This window comes from Colossoma macropomum, unplaced genomic scaffold (assembly GCF_904425465.1).
Source record: "Colossoma macropomum unplaced genomic scaffold, Colossoma_macropomum, whole genome shotgun sequence".
NCBI classification, from domain to species: Eukaryota; Metazoa; Chordata; class Actinopteri; order Characiformes; family Serrasalmidae; genus Colossoma; species Colossoma macropomum.
Genome location: NW_023494793.1, coordinates 10,811,872 through 10,827,109, shown reverse-complemented (window position 1 = coordinate 10,827,109; position 15,238 = coordinate 10,811,872). Strand labels below are relative to the sequence as shown.

General features: G+C 41.3%; 1 protein-coding gene across 1 annotated transcript in view; it reads left to right on the top strand.

The window, feature by feature from the left end:
- The first annotated feature begins 2,275 nt into the window (after window positions 1-2,275).
- Window positions 2,276-15,238, top strand: part of grid2 (glutamate receptor, ionotropic, delta 2) — a 588,027-nt gene continuing 575,064 nt past the window's right edge. The window contains exon 1 of the mRNA XM_036578447.1: window positions 2,276-2,941. Within this exon, the coding sequence (XP_036434340.1) occupies window positions 2,854-2,941 (88 nt within the window). The 5' untranslated portion in view covers window positions 2,276-2,853. The remainder of the gene's footprint in view (window positions 2,942-15,238) is intronic.

The following is a 15,238-nucleotide window of genomic DNA, read 5'->3' as shown; positions in this document are numbered from 1 at the left end:
TTTGATTGGCAGTGCTCCGTGTGTTTGTGTGCCATATTTGGACCGCAATTGTGTTCATATTGACTTTCAGAGGAAAAGAATGGACAATATCTTTGGCCGATCAAACTACAAAGTTAGACGCTGACCCTGTGGCTCTAGTTTTGGGGCCCGAGTCCAATAACAATGTGTCCTTGTGGTGACAGTTTGCATATCAATTTGCACCTGCTTCCTTTTTATGCAGGATGTTTTTTTTCCACAGCTTTTTTTATTTGAAAGTACAAAGACTTTGTTTGAGGCCAAAGAAGACCTCAGCAGATACTGGATGTTGAGATATATCTTTAACAGTGATTCTAAGAAACTTTCAAGAACCCATTTTGGTAAGGAACCTGTAGGCATGCTGTTGGATAGAAGATTTTTGTTTAGTAGCTTTGAAGTTTGAAGAAGCTTAACGTGACATGAAGGTTCTATATCAATTCAGTGTTTTCCTAGAACTGTACATTCAAGGCAAGATCCATTAAGGTGTACCTCAGGTAGACAGCAGTGATGTTGGTGGCGATGATGTACTGCTCACAGGCAGTAGTATATCTTTGGCTGTCATGTGCCTATGCGTTCAGTAATTTTAGAATGGTACCCTTCTGTGGATGCCCTCTATAGAGTTCGTCCGGGTGTGCATTGATATGCTGCTACCCCCCTTTCTCTCATGCCTTATCCAATCATGGTGGTTAATGAGGCGTCGCTCCCACTCTCCACGTTTGCTCTGAACGCCGTCACAACTGCCATTCTCATCTCTCATAGCCCCATGCTTCCTCCAGGTCACTCCAAGATCCATGCTGGTAATGTAAACACAACAGGTTATCCTTACCAGCCCTTACAAATAAACCACAAATGTGGATGGAAAGTAGTGATAGTTGAGACAAACAGTACTGTGCAAACACCCTTCATTTATATAATATCCAGTTGAAACAGCCAATAAGTTTAGTTATTCATTTTTCAGGAGATATTTCCATATTTCCATTTCCATAAGGAAGAAGAAAGTCAGAGAAAAATAAGTGAAACAGAGATTCCAAAATCTGGAGTTCAAAAAATGATTAAAATATACAGAGAAAATCAAGGTCCACTTTTGCTTCAGATCTTAGAAAATCCACAGGTGTTCTTGTCCATTCTTCCACTTTGTCAACACTGTCTGAAAGGATGTGTAGCTGTCAAAAAGCTGTTACTGAGAAAAGGAAACAGATGAGAAGAAGTACATTTTCTCAACCTCACTAAATGAGTTTGAATTACTTGGATCGTGAGCAGCAATCAAAAAAAGAATCATCCAACTTCTAAAACTGAACTTTTTGGAAAAATACCCCTGCAGATTTCTTTGAAAAATGAAAGCAAGACTCCCCAAAAGAACGGAAGCTACAATGAAAGTGAAGACAGACTCACTAAATACTGAAACAAAATAATATTCTACTTAACTGTTAAGGATTCTGTGTAAATGTCTGTTATGTTTTCTGATTTTTAAGATGCTAAGAAATGAACAACTTGTACTTAATGGCCTTTTTGATCTGAAAACAAATAAAAGAAGGGTGGTCTCTGGACTTAACACTGTACTGTACAAAGAAATGGTATCTTCTTGACAATTTCTTTTTAAAAGTTGTAACAGAAGTAGTGTTTAACACATTAAAGCTGAATTTCTTCTCATACCAAACACATAAAGCTGTCGCCTTCAATACTGCAGTTGTGTGCGAGCCATAGCTGAGTATTATGTAATGGAATTTAGGATAGGATTGTGAGGAGGAAACGTTAGTGTTATAGAGCTCTGTTAAACCGTTCATTCCTTTCATAGGCAATTAACATAGGTTATTAAATAAGGAAAGCCTACACGAATGTCTCTATTTATTTATTTATTTTTAGCGATGCAAGCAAATCAAAGGAGTTGGACAAGGGAGGAGCCCTAACCTCACAGATTAGCCTTCTGCATTATCCTCATTCTACCTCCGCCCACTCTTCAGTAGCGCTAACTCTCTCTCTCCCTGTCGCTCTCTCGCTCTCTCTCTCTCTCTCTCTCTCTCTCTCTCGCCCTCGCCCCCCCCCACCCCCCCCAATCTCTCACTTCTAGTCACCGCTCGTCCAGGCTGCTCTCTGCTCTTCATCTAAAGTCTGTCTTCTCCTCCTCCTGATCCCCCCTCTCCTGCATGCGGACTCCTCCTCATCACGCTCGCACTCGCTCGGTCCCCGCCGTCCAACTCTCTCTCTTTCTACCTCTCTCTCTCTGTGTGTCGCTCTCTCTCTCTCTCTCTCTCTCTCTCTCTCACTCTCTCTCTCTCTCTCTGTCAGGGCTCGGCGCTCGAGCGGTGCTTTTCCACGCGAGCAGCGGCAGCGTTAGCAGAGGGGCTCCGATCTGCAGGAACTTTCCGCTCTAGCCGCTCCTCCTGTTCAATCCCACAGCCTCTAAAAAAAACACACTGCCCCCTCTCCTCCACCTCCACCCCCTCAAACCATCCTCCGCTCCCTCCTCCTCGCGCTTCACTCGGACCGTTCGAGAGGACCGGAGCCGCCTGGATGCTTCAGCGCGGTATGGAAATTTCCGACCTCGGTTAAGGATATTTTCTGGCGCGAACCCGAACGAAGAAGGCGTCGAGGGAGAGAAACGGGGCTTGGAAGGAGGACGGTTACCCCCTCTCCACCTCCTCCATCTCTCCCCTCCACCTCCTCCACCTCCTCTTCTTCTTCGTCCTCTTCCTCCTCCTCCTCCTCTTCCTCCGCTATCCGGACCAGTCCTCCGCTCGTTCGCTTCAGGATTTAAAGCCTCCATTCCTCTTCTACTGGGAGACCCCCGGGCTTTTTTTGGGCTTTGGGCTTTAAACCGCCCCCCTCCCGCGGGAAGACATGAAAGTTTCCCCGGCGCTCGTGCTCCTGCTGGCCGTTTGGAGCGCGCGGTGGCAGCGCGCGCTGCCCGATTCCATTATTCACATCGGTGAGTTTAAACACCCCCTTTCAGCGACGAGCAACATTTTTTCCTCATTTTTTTGTTCTGGGATTTCATACGGGGCTCGAGCTTTACGAGCCCGCTGTAACATTAGCTCACTGTGCTGTTAGACTCGTTCAGGCTTCTGTGGGTTTTTCGTGTTTAAATCTGTCTCCGTGTCTGTCTCTTCGTCTAGTTTTGCGGATTGCGCTGCAGTTTGGACACGAAGTGGAATATCCTCCACAATGCGGCCATTATGTTGGGAGGCTGCGCGTGTTGGGGACAGAACAGGTGGTTTTGCTTGGAGCTGAAGGGCTTTTTTAGTCATTAGTATCGTTTATTCCTGAATTCCCTCTCACTGCGGGTGAGGTCTGTTAGCGTGCTTCAGTACTTGCTTCAGTATGAAACAGATAGAGGCAGACAGACAGACAGACAGACAGAAGAGGGACACGGGTGATGATGATAAGCATGCATACGTGTGTGGAGAGTGCACGCGCGCGTGCACGTTTTAGAGACGGCCACGTAGAATAGAAGAGCTGCTCCGCTCTCTGTGCGTGTTGTGGAGTGGGGGTGCATTAGCCCGCTTCCCTCTACACAGAAACTTCCATCATATCACATAATGACTCGAACTGAATGGTTTGCGTGCTTGATTGTAGAAGCCTTCACTGTTTTGCACTGTTGGCTTTGATGCCAGGCAGTCAGAACTAATCCATGTATGACTGCTAGGAATTGAGGGAGGGCGCAGTTATTTAAAAACGCCATCCCCATTGCCTCTTGCAATGATATAAGCTCATAGTGGCGTCTACACAGAGAACAGTTCATATAGTTAACAGACAGCAGTTGGGCTGGGACAAAACCCATATATATATATATATATATATATATGTGTATATATATATATATGTGTATATGTATATATATATAAGTATATATATATGTATATATGAGAGAGAGAGAGACAACAAGCATCATCTCATCACATATAACATTTTATATATATATATATATATATATATATGTATATATATATATATATATATGAGACAAAATGCGAGTTGGAGCATGTCTTGTGTTAAACAATAATCCTATAAAAATATAATAAAAATGGGCTCAACCCAGCTTTTGGATCGAAAACACGAAAACAACCATAACCCAGCATTTTAAGAGTGCCCCCAGTCTGCAAACAGGTGGGATAAAGCAGAGTCAGTCTTTAAAGCCGCAGAAGTGGGCTACAGTCCTTCTAAGCAAGTGTTAGCGGTTTTACTAACAGCAGTAGACTATAAAACATGCCTCACTCCCCCGGCAAAAAAAAAATCGATTCTGTGCAAATATCGAAGACAGTAATTTCTGAATCTTAGCAGTTCCTGCTTTTTTCCCATTGCCTTGGCCAACATGAGTGTGCACGTGTGGGACTCCAGGTAACTCCACATTACGGAGAGCCCAGACAGTTTTGACCATGTCCCAAAGTAATCCCTTCCTAATCTCTTTTCTGCTGTAATCGAAATAAAAGAGAGGAAAAAAACCCGACAGCGAGCTCAACTGCAGCAGAGAGGTTCCTCCAGCTTCCTCATGATCTGCATGCTGAATGGCAGGCAGCCTTTTATGAGGCTGTGCTGAGAAGTCTCAGTGATTTATGTGGCTGGAAATGCCCCCCTCACAAGTCCCTCACATTATTCGAGCTGCCTCGCAGGACCCCCCTTTGGTCCCGCAGCAGCCCCCTCGAGCGCAGAGTGCCAAGCGTGTGTTTAGACTTCCCCGCCAAAAGATTCACGATGAGGCAATTACAGCTCCCTCTCTAACAGCGCGAGCTCCACACGCAGTGCAAACGTTTGGTTTGGCTGATAGAGCCTGAGCAGGAGCGAGCTTCGCGCCCCCTAGTGGCCGCTCCAGTCTCACCAGACTGGGACTATGTAGTCTAATGGATTGACAAGTCTGATTATTTTTGATGGCCGTGACAGGTTGTAGCCTCGTGCGTTTTAGCAGCATCTTTTTAGATCATTTGCCCTCACCATCTTACGTGGATGAGGACATTATGTTTTTTGTAGCTAAGTGAGTGTTTTTTCCAACAGTGTTGATTGAAGGTAGATATTGGGTCATTTTGCTTCTGACAGGGTAGATACTGGCTCAATTAGCTTCTGATAGGGTAGATAATGGCTCGTTTTGCTTCTGATTGGGTAGATACTGGCTCATTTTGCTTCTGATAGGGTAGATACTGGCTCAATTTGCTTCTGATAGGGTAGATACTGGCTCAGTTTGCTTCTGATAGGGTAGATACTGGCTCAGTTTGCTTCTGATAGGGTAGATACTGGTTCATTTTGCTTCTGATTGGGTAGATACTGGCTCAATTTGCTTCTGATTGGGTAGATACTGGCTCAATTAGCTTCTGATAGGGTAGATACTGGTTCATTTTGCTTCTGATTGAGTAGATACTGGCTCGTTTTGCTTCTGATAGGGTAGATACTGGCTCATTTTGCTTCTGACAGGGTAGATACTGGCTCATTTTGCTTCTGATAGGGTAGATAATGGCTCAGTTAGCTTCTGATAGGGTAGATACTGGCTTGTTTTGCTTCTGATAGGGTAGATAATGGCTCAGTTAGCTTCTGATAGGGTAGATACTGGCTCAGTTAGCTGCTGATAGGGTAGATACTGGCTCGTTTTGCTTCTGATAGGGTAGATAATGGCTCGTTTTGCTTTTGATAGGGTAGATACTGGCTCAGTTAGCTTCTGATAGGGTAGATACTGGCTCGTTTTGCTTCTGATAGGGTAGATAATGGCTCGTTTTGCTTCTGATAGGGTAGATACTGGCTCAGTTTGCTTCTGATAGGGTAGATACTGGCTCATTTTGCTTCTGACAGGGTAGATACTGGCTCAGTTTGCTTCTGATAGGGTAGATACTGGCTCAGTTTGCTTCTGACAGGGTAGATACTGGCTCAGTTTGCTTCTGATAGGGTAGATACTGGCTCAGTTTGCTTCTGACAGGGTAGATACTGGCTCAGTTTGCTTCTGATAGGGTAGATACTGGCTCATTTTACTTCTGATTGGGTAGATACTGGCTCATTTTGCTTCTGATTGGGTAGATACTGGCTCGTTTTGCTTCTGATTGGGTAGATACTGGCTCAGTTTGCTTCTGACAGGGTAGATACTGGCTCATTTTGCTTCTGACAGGGTAGATACTGGCTCAGTTTGCTTCTGATAGGGTAGATACTGGCTCGTTTTGCTTCTGATTGGGTAGATACTGGCTCATTTTGCTTCTGATAGTGTAGATACTGGCTCAATTAGCTTCTGACAGGGTAGATACTGGCTCATTGTATAAGCAATTATTTCTCTGATAAACCAATCAGAAACAAAATGAGCAAGTTTCTACGTTATTATTATGGGGATTTTTTTGCTTTTTGATTTGTCTGACTAAGTCATATCATGTCAAGTACACTATTCAGAATGTTTAGGCTTATTTCAGCGATGATGGACACTGGTTTAATCTTTTCCTTGTGTCTTGGTTATTACGTTAACCATCATAAAGATGATAAAAACCTGTAAATGCTATTTATATGTAACCCGAAGTGCTGGTAGTGGGTGAGTTTGGACCACTTTATGGTGGCACAACATACTCTTCCACAAGAGTCAGACACACTGAGAGCAGTTCTGGGCCCTAAGGGGACATCACTGTCTGCGTTCCACCGACAGGTCAGCGGATTGTTCCCAGGCTCTGGCCTGCATGGCCAAAACTGCAATCTCTCTGCAAGTGCAAATTAGATATTAAAAAGCAAGCAAACAAACAAGCAAGCTAGTAAGAATGCAGCACGGAGAGGTAAATTTGTCTGATTATCTCCTCCCACTCGCATACATTGTCATGGTGGGTTACATGGTTGAGTCCAAAGCCAAAGGAAATTGTGGATAATAATCCTCAGCGCTGCTTGGCAGGTGGGCCAGATGGGTAGTGCCATTTCAGCAGTCTATTTTTGGACGCAAACTGCTGCGGCCTCCGTCACAAGAACACAGTGGTAATGAGTTGTGTGAGGCCGAAGGCTATCTTTCGTACTAGCATTACTTAATCTGCCCTTCTTCATAGTCATGCAATATAGAGTGTGGACTGCAGGCGTTTACATGTGTACTTTTTTTGAGTGTGCAGCATGGAAGAAGTGAAGAGTGCATGTAAATATTTGCTTGAGTAACTCAGCTGAATTAGATATGACAAAGGCATGCATGTAATTTGTTATGTAAGTTTGGTTGTGTGTTGAAACAGCCCATTTTACACTGTTTCATTCGTGCTTAAGTGATACCTTCCATTTTAGTATGTGTGCCAGCCTTGACAGCACACTTTTACAGTATTTACTCTGGCATTTGTTGAAGTGCACTTCCTCTCACATTATGGCATCTGACAGACAAGACTGTCAGCTGATGCTGTCACTCCATGTGGCATTTAGAATTGTGCAAGTGCCATATTTCCATAAAAGCTATCTCCACACGATGCCTATCTGAATGACTGTAGGAGTGTAGTGATTCAGGCGTGATTTTTCTCAATAGGCTGTTGTTAAGTTCAAATGTCAGTGTGTGGCTTGGAGTGTACCAATGCAGTGTTATGTTGGAACCAGAATGAACAGTGGCTTTGGGTATGAAGCTCTCACACTGAAGGCTCATTATTCAGCTATGAGAATTATAATTCAGTAACTACTCTAAATTATTCAGCAGTTACTATAAAACCAAATTTGCAAGTAATGCAGTTAGAGGGTGAGGAACTGAGGTGTGTCCTAAATTTTTCTTGTATTTTTTTAATCACATTTTTGCAGGTTTATGTACCAGAATTAGCCATTATTCATGTTTACGTGACCATTTTCCACCCTCCCCGTATCCATTAGAATTAAACAGGCTGTTTTGGTTACTCCGCCTTTAAGGCCGCCATATAAATGATGTTTATTCTGACTGGCTACTCTGTGTAGTTTCTGTCAAAAAAGCAGTCTGGACTGGAACACTCCTGATAACTTAAAGGGGAAGTGAACTGATTTTTTTCAGCAAAAAATGTGAAATGTGGTGCATTGTAGAGAAACTTACCAGCTGGGATTTATTTAGTGATGATTGGAAACAGGGGTCACAATGTCTACAACACAAATATGGATTTTGTTTAATATCTAAAACCACCTGTGAACCTTTTATATGTAATGTTGTTAGTGGTAAAATTGTAGTATATCAGGAAAAACGAAAGTCCCCATTTTCTTTTCTTTACTGTTTTGCCTTTCTCTGCCACAAATGTATTTTAAAAGTATGTTTTTAGGACAAACCTAAAATTTCAAATCTATTACAGAAAAATGTCTCAGGCATCAGACAGTGTATTCATAACCATTTCATGTAATAACTTTCTGTGAGGTCGTCTTTAAGGGTATTACACTGTTCAGACGTCCGGTTTCCCATCACCAGAGTGAGTTCAATAAGTTTGTCTAGAATGGCGCATCTCACATTAAACCACTCTGAATGACTTTGTTTACATCTTAATGATTAAATACAAATGATAACACAAAACTGCTTTAGACTGTATGGGGATGTATGTAAATGTGTTGATTTTCATGACTTCACAGAAAGCATCAAATTCAAAGCAGGCTTGTGTATCTTGGTTTTATATATATATATATATATATATATATATATATATATATATATATATGGTCCCTTCAAATTGGAATAATTTAAAAGTAGGAATAAACCATGGCGGCGAGTGCTCCTTGACCTTGAGCTTCTCTCAATGGATTAAAAGAGCAAGCAAGTTCAAATATTGAAAGACCTGAGCTAACAAAGGTGTGACAGCTTTGACCATTCCCCTGGGGGTCTTCATTTCCACTTTTAGACTGGAATCTGCAGCAAGTGCACCTGAGGCCTCTTGAGCATTATCACTAATCTCTGCTTTAGTGGAGACCTGCGTTACAAATGTAGGATTCTGAACGTGTGTCAGAGGGAACCCTGTCAAAAGGGCTAAGTCGTTTCGTAAATTGCTCCGTCATGTTGTAGAAGAATAGGATATTGTAAAAATGAGGTCCTTTTTTACCTTTGTGGATTGCTACTTTATTAATTTATTCTTTTATCAGAGCCTTTTTGAAGGAGACGGTATGAGACAGAGTGTACCGGTAGCCGTGTTCTCCTCAGAGCAGTGGCCCCAAATGTCAGGCAAATCATTGTGTGGAACAGCGAGGGAAATCACCTCTAATTTGAGGTGCTTCAGAAGACGTGAGCTTCTGTTAGACTGGTTATATGATGCAGAAGTCTGAATGGTTTAAACTGCTGCTCTTTTATCATTATGCATACAATGGTTTGTGATTATGTTTGCACCAACCTGTTTTATGTTGGCTTTAAAAAAAGATGGAAACCGTCTTACGTGGAGCCATCTGCATGAATGGCACCTTTTTTCCAGCATCTTATTAAGATTAATGGAACCCATATCCTACACGTTTGAGCCTTTGCTCTTTACTTTTGCACCCTTCCACTGATTCTGAGAGAGCTGTGTTTTCTTGTATTGTCTTTTCGAGCTGCTGATGTCTAGAACTTGAGTCATATCCTGCGTGTTTAGTAAACATGCTCCCAGTTGACTGCAGCGCGGCGCTACACTGAACATGTCAATCAAGCCTTGCTGCAGGCGTTATGGAGAGTGAAACAGTGTTGTAATTACAATACACTGAGTTGAAAAGAAAACATTTTGCTCCACTTGCAGTTGCGCTCTGATCCATAAAAGCTGCACACGAACTCTAGGAGTATATGTTAATCACACAGTACTGTACAAAGGATTGGAAATCCCTTGTCATATTAATAAAGGTTGTTACTTTATTCAGCTGAAAGTAGATTAGTAGATACCATAATGAATTTTTGGGTGCTTTAGTCAATATTTCAAGTTATTGGGGGGTTCAACTTTAAGATATTAAATGCTAAACAATATGCTGCAATCATCTATTAACAACAATTTGTGGGCCTAAGGTCTGATCGACACTTTTCAGATAGGAGGCTTTCAAATATGGGGGTAGTTTTATTATAAGGTGTAAAATTTAAGATAGTGGTCATTTATTATTATTGGTAGCCTCTTTGCGCAAGGCCTCTAGTGACAATTTCACTGGAGGAATGGAATTCAGCTATTTTAATAAATGTAAAAGTATTTTTCTCAGTAACTCTGTTATTAGATTAACTAGGGCACTGTTGACTTCAAAATGTTGTGACTGTATTGGGCTGCTAGCAAGCAATGAGGGGTAAAGGGGGGGGGGTCCCCTGCTGTGAAAACAGTTCACACCTCTCCACAAAGATGGCTGTGCTGAGACAAAACACAGCTTTCTTAACATCAAAACATTATGAACAACTGCCACAATAAATAAATCTAATTTACATACTATAAAAACTCTTTTGTAAATGTTGATGTTTGCTCGCTTATAAAGACAAAAATCCAGTCCAACATAAATGAAGAAAAAAGCATAGTTCAGCTGAGAGACCTTGTTCAAAACAAGCAGAAATTGCCTTTTATGGCTACTGTGAAAAGTGCAAAAAGAGAAAGTCCTTGACATGAGTTTACTAAAGTATGCATGTGGAAAAGCAGCAAGAGAGGAGGCTGATCTCTTTTTTTGGACTGACAAAAAACAACTGAGCCACTGTTGATAGTAGTACTTTCAGCACTACATAACCTTAGTTTTAGCTATAATGTAACAGGCCTCAACAATCCTTTCATTGAAAGTGTCTGTGTTTGTTTTGACCCTGCAGAGTTCACTGTGTTCAAATAGCCATCATCCCTGATGAACATCAAATCCTAGCTTATTAAATTAACAGTCAGAAATATTTCAACTGACAGTAAATTTCACAAAGCATGGTAACATGAACAATATGATCAGGTGCATGAATATTAGTTTGTGCATTGCGGTAAAACATTTAGTGATCTGTACCGGTCCTCTTAATGAATATGAAGTCATGCAGGATTAACTTTTTTTGGGAACCGTCCCACATTTCAGCTAAAATGGAGATTTTAATTGGTTCTCCCACTGAGTTTGACTGACTGTTCGTGACTATAGGTCAGTGGTCCATGCAATTAGGGCAAGTGGAAATGAACCTAATCTCAGTCAAAAAGTGGCAGGACAACGCCCCAGTAGTTTGAAAAGTGCTGGTATGCCTTGGTTGTTTAAGCGACCATGTTTCTCAGTTCTTATCCACAGCTCTGCTCTTCATTCTCAACACATCCAAAGTTTCTTACAGCTGCCAACAAATTTGTTGAAACCTATAAAGTTGCAGTACTGGTGTCAGAATATTTTTAGATATGTATCTGCAACAGAATGGGGTTTATATTATTAAAAACAGTGATTCCTCACTTTCGAACAATTGTGTATCAGTTGAAACATTCACTTTGAAACTCTTGGAGAGTATGCAAACAGAGTGCGACATCAAGCCGCCTGCAAACAAGCTCTCGCAACACACTGTAATCCTCTGCGTTAGCCCACCTAACAAAGAGTTCTCCAAAGGGAGTGGGTCCCCTTTGAGAGGCGGCGGCTCTGATCATTGCTGTCTTTCGCACAGGGAGCCTTGGGCCCTGTTCTTTGTCTCCTGTTCCTCTCTCTCTCCCTCTCTCTCTCTCTCTCACTCTCTCTCTCTATCTATCTCTCTATCTATCTATCTCTCGTTCCTCCCACCTGTTCTCTTGGTCCTCTCCAATAGGGTTCTACTCTGATCTCCTCCTGTATGCTTTACTTGATGTGAGTTATAGCAGCTTCTGAAGTCTCGCACTGCTCTGTACCGATGTTTTTTTTGTGGTTGAAAGTTATTTCACGCTCCTTAGGGAGCATCAGTGAGACTAGAAGTGTACAGTACTCTCTATTACATTTTCACTGACTTCTGACAGTCATTACACCGAGGAACCTCCCCAAAAGGAGGGAACAATCACTCTCAAAACCAAACAGGCACTCGTCTTTTTCTAGGATTTCTTGCAGGACGTTCTTGTTTGAACCTCCTTCCTTGCTAAATCCTGTCCTCGCTATGCACTCCTTTGCCTTAAATATGGCTCACTTTTTATTTCTGTCAAAGATTTGTCTTTGTCAAATATGCCAGTAACATGACTGCCATAAATGCTTAGAGGAAAGAGTTAAATTTAGTACAAAAGAATGTATGATTTGTAACAGTAGAATCCTAAAACCATTTTGAACCATCGGTAAAGAACTGTATTTCAAGAAATTATACACCATAATAATAATAATAATAATAATAATAATAATAATAATAATAATAATGATAATACAAGGTTAATCAAAAGTCCGGATCCATCCAAATATCTGTGTGAGACACTTAGATTGATCTCACCATTACCAGTGAGTAACAGACATATATAGGTCACATGGTCTAAAACATAATAATAATGGTGAGTTCAATCTAAAGCCAGCAATATATTTCAAAGCAAAATTTTATTTTGCAAAACAACATCTTTTTGGCTGAAACAACACATGGTTTGAGTTCGTATGAAGTGGCATGCTGGCCGCTGATCAGAATTCCTAATCAGCGCTTGTTTGTTCTGACACCTCCCACCAGTGTCGGCTCTGCATAATAAGCCACATAAGAAGCTGCTTACGGCCCCACGGCCCCCAGGGGACCCCCTAACAACTTCTGAGTTACTACTGTACCATTATGTTGTTTAAGATGCTCGGGTGAGGGGACAAAAGCAACTGGTTAATCATGTCTCAAAAAAGAGCGTATATGTCTGGAGCTGAAAAAACTGAGAGGACAAAGAGAAGATGAAGAGAAAAAACTTAAAGACAAAGGCATGTTTGTTTGTACAGATGTCTCGACAGTTTTATAGCATGACAAGCTCAAAATATGGAGCAATTTCCTGGCACTCTGTTCCTCGGGCACTTAACATTAATTAACACTATACCATTTTTTTGGCTTGTATTTGGACAACAGAAAGCAGTGTATCTGCGGTTTGTCCAACAAAGCAGGTTCAACTTTGACTTTCTGACAAAATTTCAGCTTCACAAAACCTAACAAATACAGTTGCGGTTAACTAGTCTCAGTACATTTTACTACTGTTCTGTAATTAATTGCTGTGATTAATCCTCCTGCGTACACACATGAAAACGAGACATTTATGACGAACAGCCAATTGTGGGACACACTAGGAAGAGTTGCCAAAGAAGGAAGAAGAAATCATAGTACTTAAATAGAAAGTAAAACATTTAAACCATTAAAAAAGCAATGCTGTCGCCACTGCCAGCAGGGTTAGGTCCAACTAAGCTTAAAGTTGGGTAAGGGTAAGCAAGAAATAATGTGTTGTGAGAGAGACCCCTGGAACCAGAATGCTTAGAATGGTGTCTGTAATTTAAATAACAATTTATTGTAACAATAACAACAAACAAGCATCCAATCACCAGCATACCCCTACCAGTGAACCAGCCCTGTCTCCCCATCCCATTACCAATGAACTAGTAAATGTTAGGCTTCACTTCTCCTAACTTGGTTGCATTGTGTGACAGGGAGAGACCAAATTAGAGGATGGAATTGGGTAAAAATAATAATAATAATAATAATAATAATAATAATAATTGTGGCATGCATAAAAACAACCATGAACTGCAAAGAAGCACCGAAGCATTCAAATGATTGCCATGATTTCATGAATAATCAGTTCTTTTTCTAAAGAACTCCTGAAGAACCCTTTTGTAAGGAGTGTAGTCTTGCCATGCTGTGTGGAGTACAGATGAACAGAGTGCTCGAGGAACAGAGTGCCAGAAAATCGCTCCATATTTTGAGCTTGTCATGCCATAAAACTGTTGAGACATCTGTACTCGCTGATCTAGGACAATCAAAACCTGCTTATGTGCCTTGTCAAATACTGCACGTTATTATGACTGTACACACAAGTATCTATTGAACATATTAAATAAAATGAATTATGATTGGTGCAGTAATCCTTATGCAAATGCCTTATTCAATTACTGTCTGTCCTAAGCATAAGTCTTGTAAATCTTAAAAAGTTAAGCTCTAAATCCTCTTTAGAAGAAGCCTGCTCTAATCATGTGGATATATTGTTGTTTTTGGCCTCACTAATTCTTTTGATTTTCTCTGACCCTGAAACAGGGCATTGGTCTTTGTTCTCAGGAAAAGGTCGCATCCTGATTTATGTCTCTCTACACCACTCATCTTAACGCTGTGTAGGACTCCCAACAAGTTCAATACACGCTACAAAGAAACCCTTGTAACATGTCAGACTGTTAACAGCACGGTTAAGGGTTAGCTATAATAGCATGTGCCGGTTTAACTGGGCAGAGAGAGGCGTGTTTTATAGAGAGGGGATGGAGCTTTGAGCGGCTGTGAATATGTCTCAGAGTTAACTGGGTGTAGAAGCTCTATTGAGGTGCTCCTGCACTTGTTTACAGTACTGCCGATCCGTATGCTGCGCTAACTATTGAAGGTAGCAGCTGTAGTATACATTCAGAGTAAATGAAAGTCTGGGGGAAGATGTACTGCTAAAGCCTGTGGCTGGATAATAGGGCTTTGTTCCAGTAGGCAAGACAGTATAAGCTGCAAGGAAACCGTGGCTCAGAAAGCCAGCCGGAGGAGAACAGGGTCACAGTGCAGATGCCAGTCTTTTACACTCCGATTCTACACTCTAATTGGTGCAGTCTTCATATCAGTGAAGTATAGATGTGGTTACGGGCAGAATGTTATCCTAAGCTCACGATTCAATTCTGCTCTGTGTGTCATGTGACACTGGATGTGCTGGTGGGGGTCAGTTCGTCGCAACCTTAGATGGTTAACCCTTTGAGGTTGACGCAAAAACACTGCTATTTCTGCTATTTATTCTGCTCTTCTATGTAGAACCATCTATGATGCAAAGAACTCTTTAATCATGCAAAGGGTTCTTAGAGTGTTCATGATTCTATATAGAACCATTTTCTTTACTAAAGAGCCCTTGAAGAACCATCTTTTTGAAGAGTGTATGTAAAGAAAGTTGGGATCATTGTATTGGTCCATTCATCATTAAATTTTGACACAATGTAAAGGGCAGCTGTTATTTTCCCTGATTATATAAAAAAATGAAAATAACAAAAATGGAGATGCAGGTTTTGTTGAATAAGAGACGAAATACATTAATAGCAATATAGGTCACACTTCAGATGCGTTTTATTGTTATGATTAAATGAAACAATAATAAGCATTTACCGATACATATTGTGCTCTTACTGTGTGCTCATGCTGGCTCCGAAAAAGTCAAATTGTATCCGTCAGTAAAGGAGGCCATGTGCATCTTTTATACAGTGATAGAAATCACGGTAGCATTTAGAAAGCTCCAATTTTATATGACACTTC